General features: G+C 38.9%; 1 protein-coding gene across 4 annotated transcripts in view; it reads left to right on the top strand.

The window, feature by feature from the left end:
* The window catches only part of DMXL2 (Dmx like 2), a 104,629-nt gene that overhangs the window by 29,584 nt on the left and 58,076 nt on the right, over positions 1–16,969 (top strand). For all 4 annotated transcript variants that reach the window (XM_037911707.2, XM_037911708.2, XM_037911706.2 and 1 more), the window contains exons 8-13: positions 621–804; positions 2,540–2,714; positions 4,755–4,991; positions 10,936–11,213; positions 11,421–12,117; positions 14,681–14,802. In XM_037911707.2, coding sequence (XP_037767635.1) covers positions 621–804; positions 2,540–2,714; positions 4,755–4,991; positions 10,936–11,213; positions 11,421–12,117; positions 14,681–14,802 — 1,693 coding nt within the window. The remainder of the gene's footprint in view (positions 1–620; positions 805–2,539; positions 2,715–4,754; positions 4,992–10,935; positions 11,214–11,420; positions 12,118–14,680; positions 14,803–16,969) is intronic.

The raw sequence follows: 16,969 nt of genomic DNA, 5'->3' as shown, positions 1-16,969 counted from the left end.
AATGTCATCAGCTATTACAGAGGGAGCACTGTATTTTGAAGGGTGAAGTTATGCAACGCTTATTACATTGGTGAACATTTACTCAGTTTACCTATTGACATCAGTAGTGCTATAAAATCTGATCTAAACTTTAGTAAATTAAGTGTAGGAAGCACAAGTATAAATCTTTTCTTCAGGAAATGGAAGGAATTCTTCAGGCATTGGAAGGAAAATCTGTGTAAATTGTTAATAATTAACAAACTCCTTTCTCAAGCAGACATGATAGATGTAGTAGCTTACGATTTCATTTTCACTCCTGTAGTGATGCAGTATACATGCTCATACTTTACACAACCCAGCAAACCAGATAATTATAACTGTAACTATAAACTTGCTTATAGTAGTGTTCAGTTAATTCATCTGAATTGATGTTACTATCAGATGCACTTTTGTTAGTAATCTACAATTTGCCATTAGCTAGCATATTTAAATTGTTACGACTATTATAAACATGTTTCAGTTCCAAAAACCTTCCAAGAAGCAGATCATAACTGCGTAACACTTGTATGTTTTTGTATTTTCAGTTGTGTAACTGTACTTCATTTAGTTACCTGAGGTAATCCTGACATGTTTATTTTCAGGGGGTCTGTCTGTAACGTGTTACTTACTTCATGCCATGATGGTATCTGTCGGCTGTGGGCAGAGACTTTATTACCAGAAGATAGTCTTCTGGGTGAGCAGATCTGTGAGACTAGCACTTCCAGCAGTAGCAGCAGCCTGTTGCATTCTGGAAGGCAAAAAGACAGAATACAGCATGCTCTAGAGGTACTGTTAAATATTTATGTTGCTAATTATTTTTTATTTCAGTAGTTAAAATTTTGGGTAGGTAAAATTTAAGGGATTTGGAAAACTGAAACCACATGCTGTCTAGCCTCTAGTATACAGTAGATCAGAGTGTAGCAGTCTGAGTTGTTTCACATACTCAGTTTACAACAAATCATTCAAGAAGAAAAAGAGAATTTATTTTTGCAGACTTGAGAATAAAACCCTTAAGACTTAGATGAAAAATGGAATGAATCTGCTTCCTCCTCAGCTGAGTGTAGAGTTGTTAGGAGCACATGATGTTAAATACTGCACAGTAAGTGGTAATTTCATTCTGGTTGGCGAATGAGATTCCATACTTGTGACAACATCCATGGAAACCAAGAATTGAAACATTCTCTTGGACGTATGTAAGGAAAATATTCTTACCCCTTAAGAAGATTAGATATTAGCATATAACTGAGACTTATTCTTAAAATATCAAATTTCCTGTTCATTTGGTTTTCATTGCATTGTTTACTAAGAAGACAGTTTCAGTACAGGGGAGGTTTTTCAGCTCCCTCCAGGTAAAATGTATGCTATCAATACAAACCTTTTCTTTCCATCTCTAAGTGGTTTGGTCTGGTTAATGTCTTTAAAGGGCTGTTCCGCTTTGAAAAATGTCTTTGCAAAGATGGCATTGTGGTATTTCATGTTTGAGTCTCGGTGGTATCTGTATCAAATTTTTAGTTTAGAGGGAAGAAACTGCCAGTTTTGAAAACTCATCCTGGTGTACGAAAATCATACTGGGCTCTTCCCTTCTGGCATATCACCAGTAACAAATATGTAGCAGGACAAATTATGCCCTCAGTTGAGCTTTTAGAAGCCATTGTTTTTAAATTATGGCCTCAGTTATATTTGTGCCACTCCTGAAAGCTGAAGACTTTTATGAATTAATCAAGACAAGTGTGAAGATTATATACAGTAATATAAAAATAATACAAATCCAAAGTGTGTTACAAAGTATGATACCCCTGGAAGGTCATTGGCTCAAGGATCCTTTATCACAGTGGTTCTCAACCAGGGGTACACGTACCCATAGCGGTACTCAGAGGTCTTCCAAGGGGTACATCAACTCATCCAGAAATTTGCCTAGTTTTACAATAGGCTGCATAAAAAGCACTAGCAAAGTAAGTACAAACTAAAATTTCATTCAGCCAGTGACTTGTTTGCTATTCTACATTTTCAGCGGTTCTCAAACAGTGGGTTGCGCCCCCAAAGAGGGTTGAGAGTTCGTTTTAATGGGTTGCCAGGCCGTGTGGGGCTGAAGCCAAAACATGAGTTTTTAAGTGAGGTGAAACTTGGGGTACATAAGACAAATCAGACTCCCAAAAGGGGTACAGTAATCTGGAAAGGCTGAGATCCATTGCTTTATCAGACTAATAGCTGTGACAACTTTTGGAATGTCAGCTTTCATACTAAGACATGCTTACCCTGCTGGTAGACAAAAGTTGTGACTGCTCTGTCTCTATACAAATGCTATCACAAAATAATATTTTTTTGATTAGAGCAGAGACTTGAAGACTTTGAAACGTGGCTTTGATCAGAAAAAATGTGCACAGTTTAACAACCTCAAACAATCTGCATGCAGGGTCTTCACATCTTAGGTATTAGGATTTGCATAGATATATTCTCATGATCAACTTCACAATGCGTTGTTTTCTTTTAGATTTAAATATGATTTTTCTCTTTACTTCAGACACTTCATCACTTGAAAAATATGAGAAAAGGACAAAGAAGATCTTCAGTTCTTATTACTCACACAGAATTATTGCCTGATCAACAGGGCTCGCATGAAGTTCAGCGTCATATTTCACATCATGCTAATGCACTCTGTCACTTTCATATAGCAGCAAGCATCAACCCTACCACAGGTGAAAATACTCTTCTTTTTTTTCCCCTTTAAATGCCCAATAATAATTTATCCAAAATAGAAATGTTAGGGAGATGGTATTGGTGTAGTGCTCATGGTTTGATCTGCTTTCTTGAGTACTGTCCATAGCAAAGATGTCATTTCAGTAGTCTCTAATTATCATAGAGTCTTGCAGGACAGACAGCACCTGAATTTCCAATGTAAAAACTAAAACTCTCCCCCCATTTTTTTTTTTTTTTTTTTTGGATGAAAAACAAAACGTTTGGGTCATCTTTGTACATAATAAAGAAGCAAAAAAGGCACAAACTCAAGTTTGGTTTGTTCTTGGGTTTGACGGGGAAGGTCCTTTGCGGATCTCTTAATGTTTTGGGGGCAATAAGTGGCACTTAAAGTATGTCCACACTGACACTGGAGTATAATTTCCAGCTCAGGTAGATGTATGTTTGCTAGCTGTGATTGAGCTAGCATGCTAAAAATAGCAGGGTAGATACAGCCATATGGGCAGCAGGACAGACTAGCCGCGCTGTGCACAATCCTGTCTGCAACCCTAGGTACATACTTGGGGGTGGCAAACCTGTCCTGCTGCCTGTGCACCCACGGCTACACTGCGATGTTTAGCACCCTTGTTCAATCAGAGCTAGTGCAGGTATGCCTACCCAAGCTGGGAATTTCACCTCCAGCTCCAGTGTAGACATACCTTTAGGTACGATAACGATAGGTGCTTTGGGAGAAATGTGCACAAAGGTTCAGGGACATGCCTGGGAGGCACTGTGGCCTGTCGGGTTTGTCTTTAGCAGTGGAATCAAGTTACATTGGTTCTGGTCTTTAGTTTTACTTCAATTTACTATAGTTTTTGAGCACTTCTGAAGATAGTCATGTCCACTTACAAACGCAGCCTAATATAGGTACCCATGGAACATATGCATCCTCCGTGGTGTACGTTGAATGAGAGAATTCTGTACAAGTCTTTAGCCAGCCACCACTCCCTCCTTCCATCTGGTGATATGTCTTATCCTATTTGTTAAATAAGAGTCTCTTTAACTATACATAATTTTAAAAATAAAGCATTAACAAAACCTTGTGAAATTCCCAAAACAAGCTTCTTTTTTTTAAATTAAAAAAAACCTTCTTTTAATTAAAGAAGTTGTTAACCAATAGCAATGTAGTCACTTATCATATTTACAAAACCCTGGCACTTAAAGGGTATAAATAGTTAAGGACATAAATTATACCCTGTCCACATAATAAACAAATAGGTTGTTCTTGTCAAGTATAAAGAAATGCACATTTGATCGCAACACAACAATCTTAACTCTGACCCAAAATACATTATATTCTTACACCCATAATCTCAAACTATAAATACAAAACAAAATACTTTTGAAAAAGAAAGAAATTATAAAAGTTTATATTTATACATTAATGTAGCACATTGAGTCTCAAGTGCAAGTCAGCAATACGTGTATAATTTTACCAATTAATCTACACTTTTTTATTAAACTACATGTACAGCTTTATTCTATTAATTTGAAAGCGCACATAAGTATTATACTGAAAAATTAACAGTTGATAAATATATTAACTGACTATTTTCCATTTGACACTGTCCCTAAAAGAAACATATAGATATGAAAACAAAGAATAAGTTTTAAGAATAACTTATTATCAGAGTTAGGGCTATGTTATGATTAATATTTGGTAAGAGTGTTTGTGGGCAGCATAAGATTTATTACACTTGTCTTTAAATGGTTTGGTTTTATGAATACTTTTATACATAACTACAATGTTTTTCATGTAGAGAACCATAACTTTTGTTATTGTAACTGGTTTTTGTTTATGGAACAAAACTAATTTTCTTTCTTCACCTTATAACAACCCATTTCCATTAGTATCTGTAAATTATCCACTGTCTCGTGTGTGTATAACTTGTTTTAGCTTACAGGTATAAATTTACGAAGTTCTGTATTTTAGGTAGTTAATTTGCATATATTTATGTTGTGGTTTTGGTGGCGATTTTTCAAATTAAATTTTATTTCCACAGATATTCCATCAGTGTTAGCTGGAACAGCTTTTAATGTAGATGAAGGAAATGGAGGCTTTGTGGTTCATTGGCTGAATAATAAAGAATTTAATTTTACATCCTCAATTGAAGTATTTATGAAGCATCTAAGAAAACTTGCTGAACAGCAACCAGAACAAGATGCTGATGATGCTGATGGTGAAGAGGAGGAGGAAATGGAGGAGAAAGAGAGAGGCTTACATATGAAACTAGATCATGGTTGGTAATCCAGGTTATTATTTTATAATGTCTATATTAAAATTACTCTGGCGAACATAGTACATATGATGTCACACATCACAAATATAGGCATTTATAGTTTAGGTTTCATGTGCTGTAGGCTGCAACCGCTAGTGGGCACAATAATCTCCTGCATGAAACAGGTTTAACAGTCTTTCTTTCGGAAGGTTGTGAAGACTCTCTCTCCATTTTTTTTTTTTTTTATAGATTATAGTGAAAACCTAGGTTTTATATTTAAAGGGGTTTATACTGAATATTGTTGTATGTCTGTTTGCATATCGGTGGTTGATTATTCTCTTACATTCATTTAGATTCTCATTGAGGAAACTATATATTTAACTTCAAGTATGCTTTTCTGTTAAAATGTCTACTGGATATTAATGCATAATTATCTCTTTCCTTAGCCTAGAGAAAGTGACATTTGCACACAATAATAAAAGGTTGCTAATTTTGGGTCATTCCCTTTACTATATGCAAAGGAGAAGATAAGTACAAATTATAGCCAAATGTGGCAGGCAAGCACAAATGAAAGGAAGTTGGTAGTGGTAACCAAGATATGAACTGGACTGCTTCACATCGGGTCATTGACCTGTAGCAGGCAAGCACAAATGGAAGGAAGTTGGTAGTGGTATCCAAAATCTGAACTGGACTGCTTCACATTGGGTCATTAGGGCCATCCCATCTAGTTTCTCGGAATCTCAGCTTTCATAAATAAAATACTAAGGCTATCCCCCATATAGTTGTGAAGACAATCTTGAAAATGTGAAGTAAGTGCAGTGCAGTGATGTCTACCAGATGCGCACAGCCTGTAAGAGTATCTCTGGGAGGTGTGAACTGACCCATGTTAACACCACTGGCGTTAACTCCGATGCCCAGTGGTATTTCATATGTTAATATTGTTCATTGTCCACCACTGATGTAATGGCACAAGATATGTGGAATGATTTATGATAAATGGATGCCCAGACTACTTAAAGGGACAATTATACAAAGCCATGGAAGAGGGATCAGAGAGATGGGCAACCAAAGAGAGGCACCTGAGAAAACTTGTAGCCATGGAAATGAGATGTGTGAGTGGGTGATGTTGCTGGACCAAATGCAGAATGATGTTATCAGAAGTGAGATGAAGGTTTGTGGTATCAGTGAGAAGCTGCAAGAGAGGAAGCTGAGATGGTATAGACGTGTGAAGGATGAATGAAGGGAATTCTGTACAGGAGGCACTTGAGATTTAAGTTTGTGGGCAGAGAAGGACAGCCAAGAAAATAGTGGATAGACTGTGTACAGCAGGACGGAGTGGATATGGAGTGAGCGTTGGACTGGCAAGTAAGGAAAAGACTGATCTAGTGACCTAACCCCAATTAGCTGGGAAAGGGGAAGAAGAAGAAGGTTTCACCACTGTCAGAGAGGACAGGGACAAGCATATTATGAATTTCTGCCTGTTTGGAAAGTAACATTTCATTTTGCTACCATGAATGAATGATGCTTGAGAACACCACTACTACTTTCCCCCCATGGAGCTAAAAGGTCACCTAGGAAAGGAACGAAGCGCAGCGGTTCATCTGAGCCCCACTGAGGGGGCACATCATCAACTTACCATTCCAGAGCACCCCCTTGTTAAATGGCATAGCATTTCCGCAACTCTCTTGCTATCCTCTTCAAGGCTTCAGTGGTTGGGTACCAGGGTGAGTGGGCCCTCCAGCCACGCCACACTATAGTTGCACGTCTTTGGGGGTTTCAGTGTCCAAAACAAATAGTGTCCAACAAAATAATGGCAATCAGCACAATGTCTTACACCCCTCCTAGGCTCCTCTTCAGTTTCTCCTCTTCCAGAACAGTAGTGGCTTACAGGGCTTTTCCTGGAGTCTCTCAGCAAAATTAAAACAAACAATGAAATGAAAATACAAACTAAGCAACTTCTGCCCCTCCCAGTTGAGCTTTTAGTCAGTTTTCAGCCATGTCTGTATGTACAGCAGCGTAGCTGTACTGATACATCTGCGCAGCTGCAGCGCGTGTGGTGTAGACGCTCTCTGTGCTGAAGGGAGAGCAAACTCTGCGAGTGGCAAAAGCTACATCAGTGGGAGAAGGTCTCCTGCTAACATAGCGCTGCGCACAAGTGCTTATGTCGGCATAATTTGTCACTTGGGCTTGGTTTATATCCACCCCTGAGTGACAAAAATTATGCTGGCATAAGCTGTAGTGTAGACATAGCTTTAGGTTCTCCCCAGTTCTCTGTCCTTCTGCAAAACACCAAGCAACAGGGCTCCCTACCCAGCATCTTGCCCCTTTTTCAAGGCCCACCACACTAGATAACTCTGCTCTTTAGCTTATCTCACAGTAGTTCTTCTACCTGTTTTTTGTCAGGCCCTTCCTGCAGAGAGGGGACTCCAAACCACATCTTTCCTAAATTCTCCCTTCCACCCAAATTGCACTGAACTGCTTCGTTTTAACTGCTCCCTGAACCTGGCACAGCTGTTAGGTGTAACAAGGTGGGGCTAATAAGCTCTCAGGCGTCAATTAACATCTTTTTGGCATTTGAAGTTGATACACCCCATCACATGCAGCCAATTCTGTCAGACCCAGCAGTGCATGCAAGCCACACACCCCATTCAGACCAACCCACTCAGAGCTGGGAGGGTCAGTTGACTTCTTGGCTCTTCCATTTGTTGTAGGTCATATGCAGGCTCAGGCAGACATCACTAGGTCAGTTATACACAGTTCACTTTTTCAGCCATTCTTTGCAACAATGAAGGCTTGAAACATATTTTAAAAAAACAAACAAACCCTGAGATTCTGATGACATCACATGAGTCAGCTAGCTGGGACCTGTCAAGGTTCCTCCCCCACTCTGAACTCTAGGGTACACATGTGGGGACCTGCATGAAAACCTCCTAAGCTTACTTTTACCAGCTTAGGTTAAAACTTCCCCAAGGTACAAATTAATTTTACCCTTTGCCCTTGGAATTTCCACTGCCACCACCAAACTTTAACTGGGTTTACTTGGAAACGTAGTTTGGACACATCTTTCCCCCCAAAATCCTCCCAACCCTTCCACCCCACTTCCTGGGGAAGGTTTGGTAAAAATCCTCACCAATTTGCATAGGTGACCACAGACCCAAACCTTTGGATCTGAGAACAATGAAAAAGCATTCAGTTTTCTTACAAGAAGACTTTTAATAGAAGTAAAGGAATCACCTCTGTAAGATCAGGATGGTAGATACCTTACAGGGTAATTAGATTCAAAACATAAGGTTTTGCCTAGAGGGATTCTCTAAGTTACAAAAAAGACACACAGACAGGGATAGTCATTCTATTCAGCACAGTTCTTTTCTCAGCCATTTAAAGAAATCATAATCTAACACATACCTAGCTAGATTACTTATTAAAAGTTCTAAGACTCCATTCCTGTTCTGTCCCTGGCAAAAGCAGCATACAGACAGACACAGACACAGACCCTTTGTTTCTCTCCCTCCTCCCAGCTTTTGAAAGTATCTTGTCTCCTCATTGGTCATTTTGGTCAGGTGCCAGCGAAGTTACCTTTAGCTTCTTAACCCTTTACAGGTGAGAGGATTTTTCCTCTGTCCAGGAGGGATTTTAAAGGGGTTTACCCTTCCCTTTATATTTATGACAGGACCCTATGCTCATGACCTGGGTTTTAATATGGCCCTGTCTGTGGATACATTTTTGAACCTCACTGAGGGGACATCGAGCTTGAGGAACCCAGCAGAGAAGGCATGGTCATATCTTGAGTATCTGCACACTCTACTGTGAGAAGCGTCTCGTGAGCAGAATTTAGCCGAGTGCCAGTTTCTTTTTTCGAGTTCAAGTCCTGAGCCATTTCAAGCATACGGCATTGTTTTCCCCAAGACAATGAAAGCCCTTACACTCAGGTTATGTACAGTTGAGGTTTTGCATAATTTCTGGAGTATGGGGTTGAGATTGGGCACCACCCTTTAGACACCAATTGCCACTGTCAAACCAGAGGATTTTCTAGTGGAAAAAATCTATCGGATTGTTTTTAAAGCCGCTCAGAGTAGCATTAAATTGGTCTCTGCCATCTTTTGCCCCCCACTTTCACTTGGGAGCTGCCTGGTGCCCTGTCTTTAGGGTTGGCAGAATTTGATTTTGCCTTTTTATATATGATTTCAATTGATAATATCAGTGTTTATTTTAAGGTGTTTTTTAGATTTATCTGAATTTATGTGTTCACGGTTGTGGGAAATTATGTGTTTTTGTGCCAGAAAATTATTTAATGACAGATGTTCAACACACAACAGAACATACCAATAACATACCTATCTGGGACGGACATAGAAAAGGTCTGATATTTCACATCAGAAGCTTTTATTACACTTCACAGCACTGTAAGTACAACAGGTGGAACAGACAAAGACATTAAAGCCAAAATATCAAAAGCCAGATGTGCCTTTGTGACTCTAAAGCCAGTCTGGAAACAGAAATCTTGCCCTCCAAACTAAACTTGAAATATTTAACACCATTATAAACTCGGTCTTACTATGTGACACTGAAACTAGGAGACTTGACCTTGCTATCTAAACTTTTAAATTTTCACAAACACCTGTCTTAGATAAATCCTCATGATCAGATGGCCAATAAAAATCACAAATGAAGAACTCTGGGGGAGGACAAAACAAACTGACAGGATAGGAAATTATGGAGTGAAAATGGAGATGTCCAGGGCACACACAGAGGAAAGACCTGAATAATATAACAAGAGAGACATTGGACTGCAACTCCCAGGGCAAGAGGCAACAAGGTAGATCCAGGATCACGTGGAAAGACATGATAGCAGAATTGAAAGCTATTAAAATGATATGGGAAGAAGCTAAGACTGCAGCAGGAGACCGGCAAGGGTGGAAGGCTGTGGTGAAGACCCTGTGTTCCACATGGAATAGAGACATAAGAGACAGGTTGAGATTCAAAAAATTAAAGCTACCTAAATGGTGTCACTGTTCCAGGTCTGTTAATGCTCGTGTTACAATATGTTTTATGCACATTAAGGTGGGACTCTCATAAGTTCTCAAGCAGCATTTTTCTTTTTTTGCCTATCGAAATTTCTGTTAGTTTCAGTGGAGATATTTTTTCATTGGTTTGGGGGGGAATGGTGAAATTGATGTTTACTGACATTTACCAGTTAAAGTCTTTAGACTTCTTATGCTTTTCATCACTATTCTAAATGAATGAAGACTGCACTGTGCATTTATACTGTAGTTAACTTAGATACATAATAAGAATGTGTATTTTGTCAGGTGCACTGTGATTTAAGGCAGGAGCCATTATTAGTTTGGTCAGTACCTTTAATTAGTTCTCTGGTGCTACTTCCATTTATTTAAAATTTCAAAAAAAGTATATTTTTTTAGCTACACAAGCTAAAGGGGAAAAATCACCTGGGAAACTCTAAAACCAAAAATCTTTGTTTCAAAAACCAAGTAAGGTTAATTCATGACAACAGCCTGACCTATCACGTGATTTATAAAAAAAAAAAAAAAAAAAAAAAAAAAAAACACCCCAGGTCCTTAAACACAAGGAAATAAGTAGTTAAGGGCATCACAATTCTTACAGTATGCACACAATACCTTTTCCCTATCAACTGTAAAACACCACACATTTCATGACAATCACCTTATCTGAAAGGATTGTATTAATTTGGGACCTGTGTGTGTGTGTGTGGGTTTTGTAGATGATGATTTGTCATTAGTGCCTAGGAAACTCAGTCATAAACCATTACCCTGTTGTGCTAGGCATTGTACAAACAAAGAGCAAAAAGATAGTTTCTACCCCCAAAAGGCTTAGTGTGATAAACATTGTTATTTAGCACCTTAATTGATCTTTTTTGTTTTGCTTATAAATTATGGCAAGGAAATTTCTGCTGTAGTATAAGACGGTTTGTGTTTATCTGTTTCAGAATTATCTATCGATAGAGAATCTGAGACAGGAACAGCTACAGGCTCTTCAGAACATGAAGATGGAGAAAGAGAGGGGAGCCCCAAAACATCTCCATCAGCCAGCCCACGTATGCCACTTCCTACAGTTTTGTTAGATCGGAAAATTGAAATGCTTCTTACTGAATGGAACAGGAATCCAGATATGCTTTTTACTATCCACCCCATTGATGGTACCTTTTTAGTGTGGCATGTGAAATATTTGGATGAGTACAATCCAGGAATATTTAGACAAGTTCAGGTACGATGCTGGAAAACGTAATTATTTCTTATTTTAACAGATATTCGCTGTATACTTGTTATTGAAACATATGTAAATATTAATTTAATCTGTAAAACAAATATAATCTAAAACAGCAAAAACATAAACATTTATGGTGGGCTTGTGTTTAAAATGTTATATTTTAACTAAACTTTTCATTATTTTGGGCTTTTTTTTTTTTTTTAGATTTCATTTTCTTCTCGGATTCCTGTTGCATTTCCATCAGGAGATGCCAGCTCCCTTAGTAAAAACATCATGATGTACGCTTGCACTACCTCTACAAAAGATGTCAGTAGTGCTGTGCATCAGAAGACAACTAACATTCCAGATAGCACTCTAGGAATTAATGGACCAAGCTCTTCCCAGGGTAGCCCAAATGTGAATATAATGGCTCCTATCGTGATGATGGTTTCCAAACATATAGATGGATCCCTAAATCAGTGGGCAGTTACTTTTGCTGATAAATCTGCTTTTACCACAGTGCTTACTGTATCACATAAATTTAGGTACTGTGGTCACCGATTTCATCTCAATGACCTGGCTTGCCATTCTGTTTTACCTTTGTTATTAACATCTTCTCATCATAATGCTCTGTTAACTCCTGAATCAGATCATCCATGGGACGCTGATAGATTAAGCAAAATAATGGATCCTATTAAACATTTAAAAGGTTCTTCTAGGCAACATCTTAGAAATGCAGCAACTTGTACATTCCATGACCCAAATGCAATATACAGTGAGCTGATTCTGTGGCGTGTAGACCCCATTGGACCTTTGTCATACACTGGAGGAGTATCTGAATTGGCTCGAATTAACTCGCTTCATACGTCTGCCTTCTCTAATGTGGCCTGGCTTCCAACTCTTATTCCCAGCTATTGTCTTGGTGAGTGTGTTGTACTTTTTTTTACATAACAATTGCATGTAATCTGTTCAAACAAAATATTTATAATTTATTTTAGTCGTGTATCGTAATTATCTGTTTTGTTATACATTATATAATTTCATTATCCTTCCTAGTTTTTTTCAAGAAACTCCCATTGCTTTGAACACCTCATTAAATGAAAACTAATTTTTTTGGTTAATTTTTTGACTTGTATTATCGAAGCATACCTTGTACTAAAATAGGAAACTTAAAATGTTGTATAGGTAATTACACCAACTGTTCTAACAATGTGTTACATCTTCCACTGTCCTTTGGAAAAAGGTTATCTTTATTGTGAAATAGCTCAAAACTTTGGGCTTTGAGTGGAATGAATTCATGAAAGAGATGAGACCTGATCTGTCCAGCTTCTGGGAGCTTCCTTCAAAGAGCTGACTTCAACTAACCTATTATGGAAGAAAAATAACACTAACTTTTTTGATTTAAGAATATAGTTGCAAAATTGATTTACTATATACTCCAGCAATCAATTTGTTTTAAATCATCACTTTAATATATAGGTATGGATAGGATTTTTGTCATGGTAAAATTATGCATAATTCATGGCACAGCCAAGGTAAAATATAGATAATTTCACACTGTGGTCACAGCAACAAAAAATTGTCAGCTACCACGCATTAACAGTTTGTTCTTTTGCTTTGATCTAGTCGCATTTCAAAGAGAACTAAATAACAAACTGTTAACATGCACAGGATTCTCACAAAGAATTTGTTTCAGAGTAGCAGCTGTGTTAGTCTGTAGTTGCAAAAAGAAGGTGCCACAAGTACTCCTTTTCTTTTTTAAAGAATTTGTTGGATTTGATCAGCTGCTGTGCATTAACAGTTCATTAGTTTGCTCAGATATAGCCTTCTGAAATGGGACTAGATCAAAGCGAACTAACAAACTATGAATGTGCTGTGACAGGGTCTGTATAAATGGCAAAATGTCTCTGACAGTGGCAACATCTGTGTTATAATTGTATCCTTTTATATAGGGAATATTTTTAAACTGACACTTAAACCTGCTCAACCCTTCCATAAACTGCTTAATGCCCTCTATGTTGGGAGCTTTCATATATAACAGACTTCTTTCCACCTTTTTCTGTTTTAAAGAAGCCTGTTTCTAAAGCTGAATAAGTTTTAATAATCAGGTACATTGACTTTTTAATGCTGAAGACATAAGGTTTTGGAGGGGCAGAGGATTGATGTGGGAGGGGACACCATTATGGTAGGTCATAGTTTTGTGCTATGACACTAGAGCATCAGGTTTAATAAATTCTTTAATTCTTGGATTTAATTTTAGTGTTTTCTAATATTACTACCAAGAAAATCTTCCGTATAAAATTTTTTAAGCCTTTTCAGTCACTCAATTTTTACCTTCCAAAATACCATAAACAGCTTTACCATGCCATATCTGTAGTCTTTGCGTACTGTGCTGGAAAGTTTCATCTGCATAGCAAATGTATAGTATTTAACTATATACTTATTAAATTCAATAACCGTGTTCAGACTAAGCTTGAAAATGCTAAACACTAATTAAAGATAAATTAAATTACTGAATCACAACACTGATATGCATAGGCATATTTCTTAAAACTGTAATTAAGGAATATTGGCTCTTTTGGTAGCTGAGGTTTTTTTTTTTTTTTTTTTCTTCTCATCTTCCCAGACCTTAAAAATGAACTGCAAAGCAAACAACAAAAGCTTCCTCCATATTTTTGCTAGAGGAGTCAAGAAAAAGAGTTTTTCAAGACTTGGAGTTAAATAGATTTTAACAAAAACAACAAGCCCCTCCCCAAATGTTTAATGCTCTGATTAAATATCCCTTCCTGATCAAGTTTCAGTCTTCTGTGCTGCCATAATCTCATTAAGTTCTTCAGTCCTTTTAAGGCATTCTGCAGCCAAAAAGAGCTGAGTCATGACCTGATATTTCTAATGTAGGAAGCTAAGCAGAAAAATAATTCAAAAACAAAAACTAAATCCATTGCATCAGACCTATTTTATACATCTTAGAGAAGCCAAAAGGACGCAAACCATTACAGGTCACTTGAATGTATACATCTGTACACATAATACAAAAATTTGTCCTCTTCCCCTGTATTGCTACTTTTAACATTAGGAGTTTATATTTTCCAGGTCATGGACATAATAGGAAGGATATTATTCAGCTGGATATGGTACCTGTTGGTCTTTGCTCACTTGCAAAGATTTGTTTGTTTATAAACATTCATTTATATGTTAATTCTGCTCCTGGATTTTGTGTCTACTTAGATTGTTTTGTATAACTAAAATTTATCATAAAATGTAAATTAAGACATTACTTCAATATTACATTATTATATTTAACTTACACATTTTCATGACATTTGCCAATATTTCGACAATACTAGTCTGATAATTAAATATAGTTTCATGCAATAAAATAGATTCTAATTGGCTACGTAATGTCACTTCAGCCAATAATTGAGAGGAAAATGGTATCATAATCTGTTTATATGCTAAAATTTGTATTTGGTGTTTTGATTCAGGTACATACTGCAATTCTGCTAGTGCTTGCTTTGTAGCATCTGATGGCAAAAATCTGAGGCTTTATCAAGCAGTGGTAGATGCACGAAAACTTCTAGATGAATTGTCTGACCCTGAATGTTCTGTAAGTTTACATACAGTTTATTTGAGAGACTTGAAATGTAAAAGGCAAAAGTTTAACATATTATTTTTGTTCCAAAAGCTTCACTTTTCTCATAGCTGCCAAATTTTGTGCAGGTCCATGTGATGTCATGTAATTTTTACTTAGTTTGCATGTGTCCATAATCATTAGTTTTGAAAACACTGGATTTAGTATTAGTGAAAGGCTAAGACTAGATTTCTGCGACCGGGTTCCCCAAACAGTAGCAGCAGATGTGCCTTATGCCTAAAGAGAGAGGCAAAGGCATGTGGCAAGCCAGCAACTTGGGAGAATCTAAGGGAAAATGAGCTTTCAGAGGAGAGCAGAGTGGGGTTGTTGGGCAGGACAGAACCTGAAAGGTGGAAGAGGGAGTGCTAAGGGTCACCACTGGCTTCCCTAGCCCCCCCGCACCTCCAGCTCCTGACCTATCCTGCACTTCCACTGGCTTCTGTCATCCCCATTCTGTCCCCGTATTAGCCCTTGTCCTTCCCTTAGCTCCTGCTCCTCTTTAGCTTCCTCTGGTAGTCCTGTCCCCACTTCCCCTCTTTTCCCACTAGCTCATTGCACCCCTTCTCTTCACTCCTGCTTCCCTTTCTATAGCTCGATTCCCCACTATCCCCCGAACCTCCCCTGCTGGGGCATTGACACTGCCATAGCACCCACTGCCTTCTTTCTGCTGCATGCCACGTGCCTGGGAATGGCAGGGAGAGAGGCTGTATGGCGGTCAACCTGCACTGTAGACAAAGCCCTGTCCTTTCCTGGAGCTCTACTGGATGTGTAATATTGCGACTTGGCTGTGGGAATGCAGAAGGGGCACCCTGCATGCTTGAACAGTTCGTTTTATTGAAATCCTATGTGGCAATGAAAACTTTTTCCCTATTGATATACAAAGGAGGATATGGACACTCTTGTAAGTTGTAATTGTGGGGGAGGGGCGTGAGGGAGAAGGGTGGTGTATTGAAACTCCAAGACTAAAATCCCCTGCCCAAAATCAGAAAAACTTTACAAACTGCACCCCGGTTTTCCAATCGATGTGCTAGTATGGACAATTGGTTCCACCTCACATACCATTGACTGGGGTTCTGTGCATGGTCAGTGGTCCATACTAATGTGCCTATTTTCAGGATTTGAAGCCTAAATATTAAGGGAGTGGGTTAGCGGTCTCCCACCCCAGCACATACAGTCCTACCACTTAGAGTTGCCAACCGTCCAGGATTGTCCTAGAGTCTCCAGGAATTAAAGACTAATCTTTAATTAAGATGGTCATAAAATGAAATCTCCAGGAATATATCTAGCCAAAACTGGCAACCGTACTGCCACCTGCAGGATTCACTAGAAGAAAAGGAGTACTTGTGGCACGTTAGAGACTAACCAATTTATTTGAGCATAAGCTTTCGTGAGCTACAGCTCACTTCATCGGATGCAACCGATGAAGTGAGCTGTAGCTCACGAAAGCTTATGCTCAAATAAATTGGTTAGTCTCTAAGGTGCCACAAGTACTCCTTTTCTTTTTGCGAATACAGACTAACACGGCTGTTACTCTGAAAAAGGATTCACTGGGTCTCTCCCCAAACAGTCTCACCACCTACAAGATTCACTGGATGTCTCATTGCTACACTGGGGTTGCTGCTGCATCAACATATACCTATCCCCTGGCTTCTCTAACTTTTCTGCAGAGACGCTGGACTCCAGAATGTTCTCTGGTGTTTGGTTCAAACCCCAAAGAATGAACATCCTCATCTCTATCCGAGTCACATCCCCCAACTTTAATACCATAAACAGGCTCTTCCCTATCCTGCTTGCCAAACCCTCTGTTTAGCCTCAGTTACACAGACTACACCAGGGGTGGCCAGCCTGTGGCTCCAGAGCCACATGCGGCTCTTCAGAAGTTAATATGCGGCACTGACTCCGGGGCTGGAGCTACAGGCTCCAACTTTCCAGTGTGCTGGGGGGTGCTCATTGCTCAACCCCCAGCTCTGCCACCAGCTCTACCCCACTCCACCCCCTCCCATGCCCTCCCCTGAGCCTGCCATGCCCTCACTCCTCCCCCTCCCCGAGCCTCCTGCATGCCACGAAACAACTGATTGGCTGCTGGTGGGTGGGAGGCGCTGAGGGGGGGGAGCTGAGGGGAGGCTGCTGATGTATTACTGTG

Source organism: Chelonia mydas, chromosome 10 (assembly GCF_015237465.2).
Source record: "Chelonia mydas isolate rCheMyd1 chromosome 10, rCheMyd1.pri.v2, whole genome shotgun sequence".
NCBI classification, from domain to species: domain Eukaryota; kingdom Metazoa; phylum Chordata; order Testudines; family Cheloniidae; genus Chelonia; species Chelonia mydas.
The sequence above is the reverse complement of the archived record's forward strand: the minus strand, read 5'-3'. Positions and strand labels throughout refer to the sequence as shown.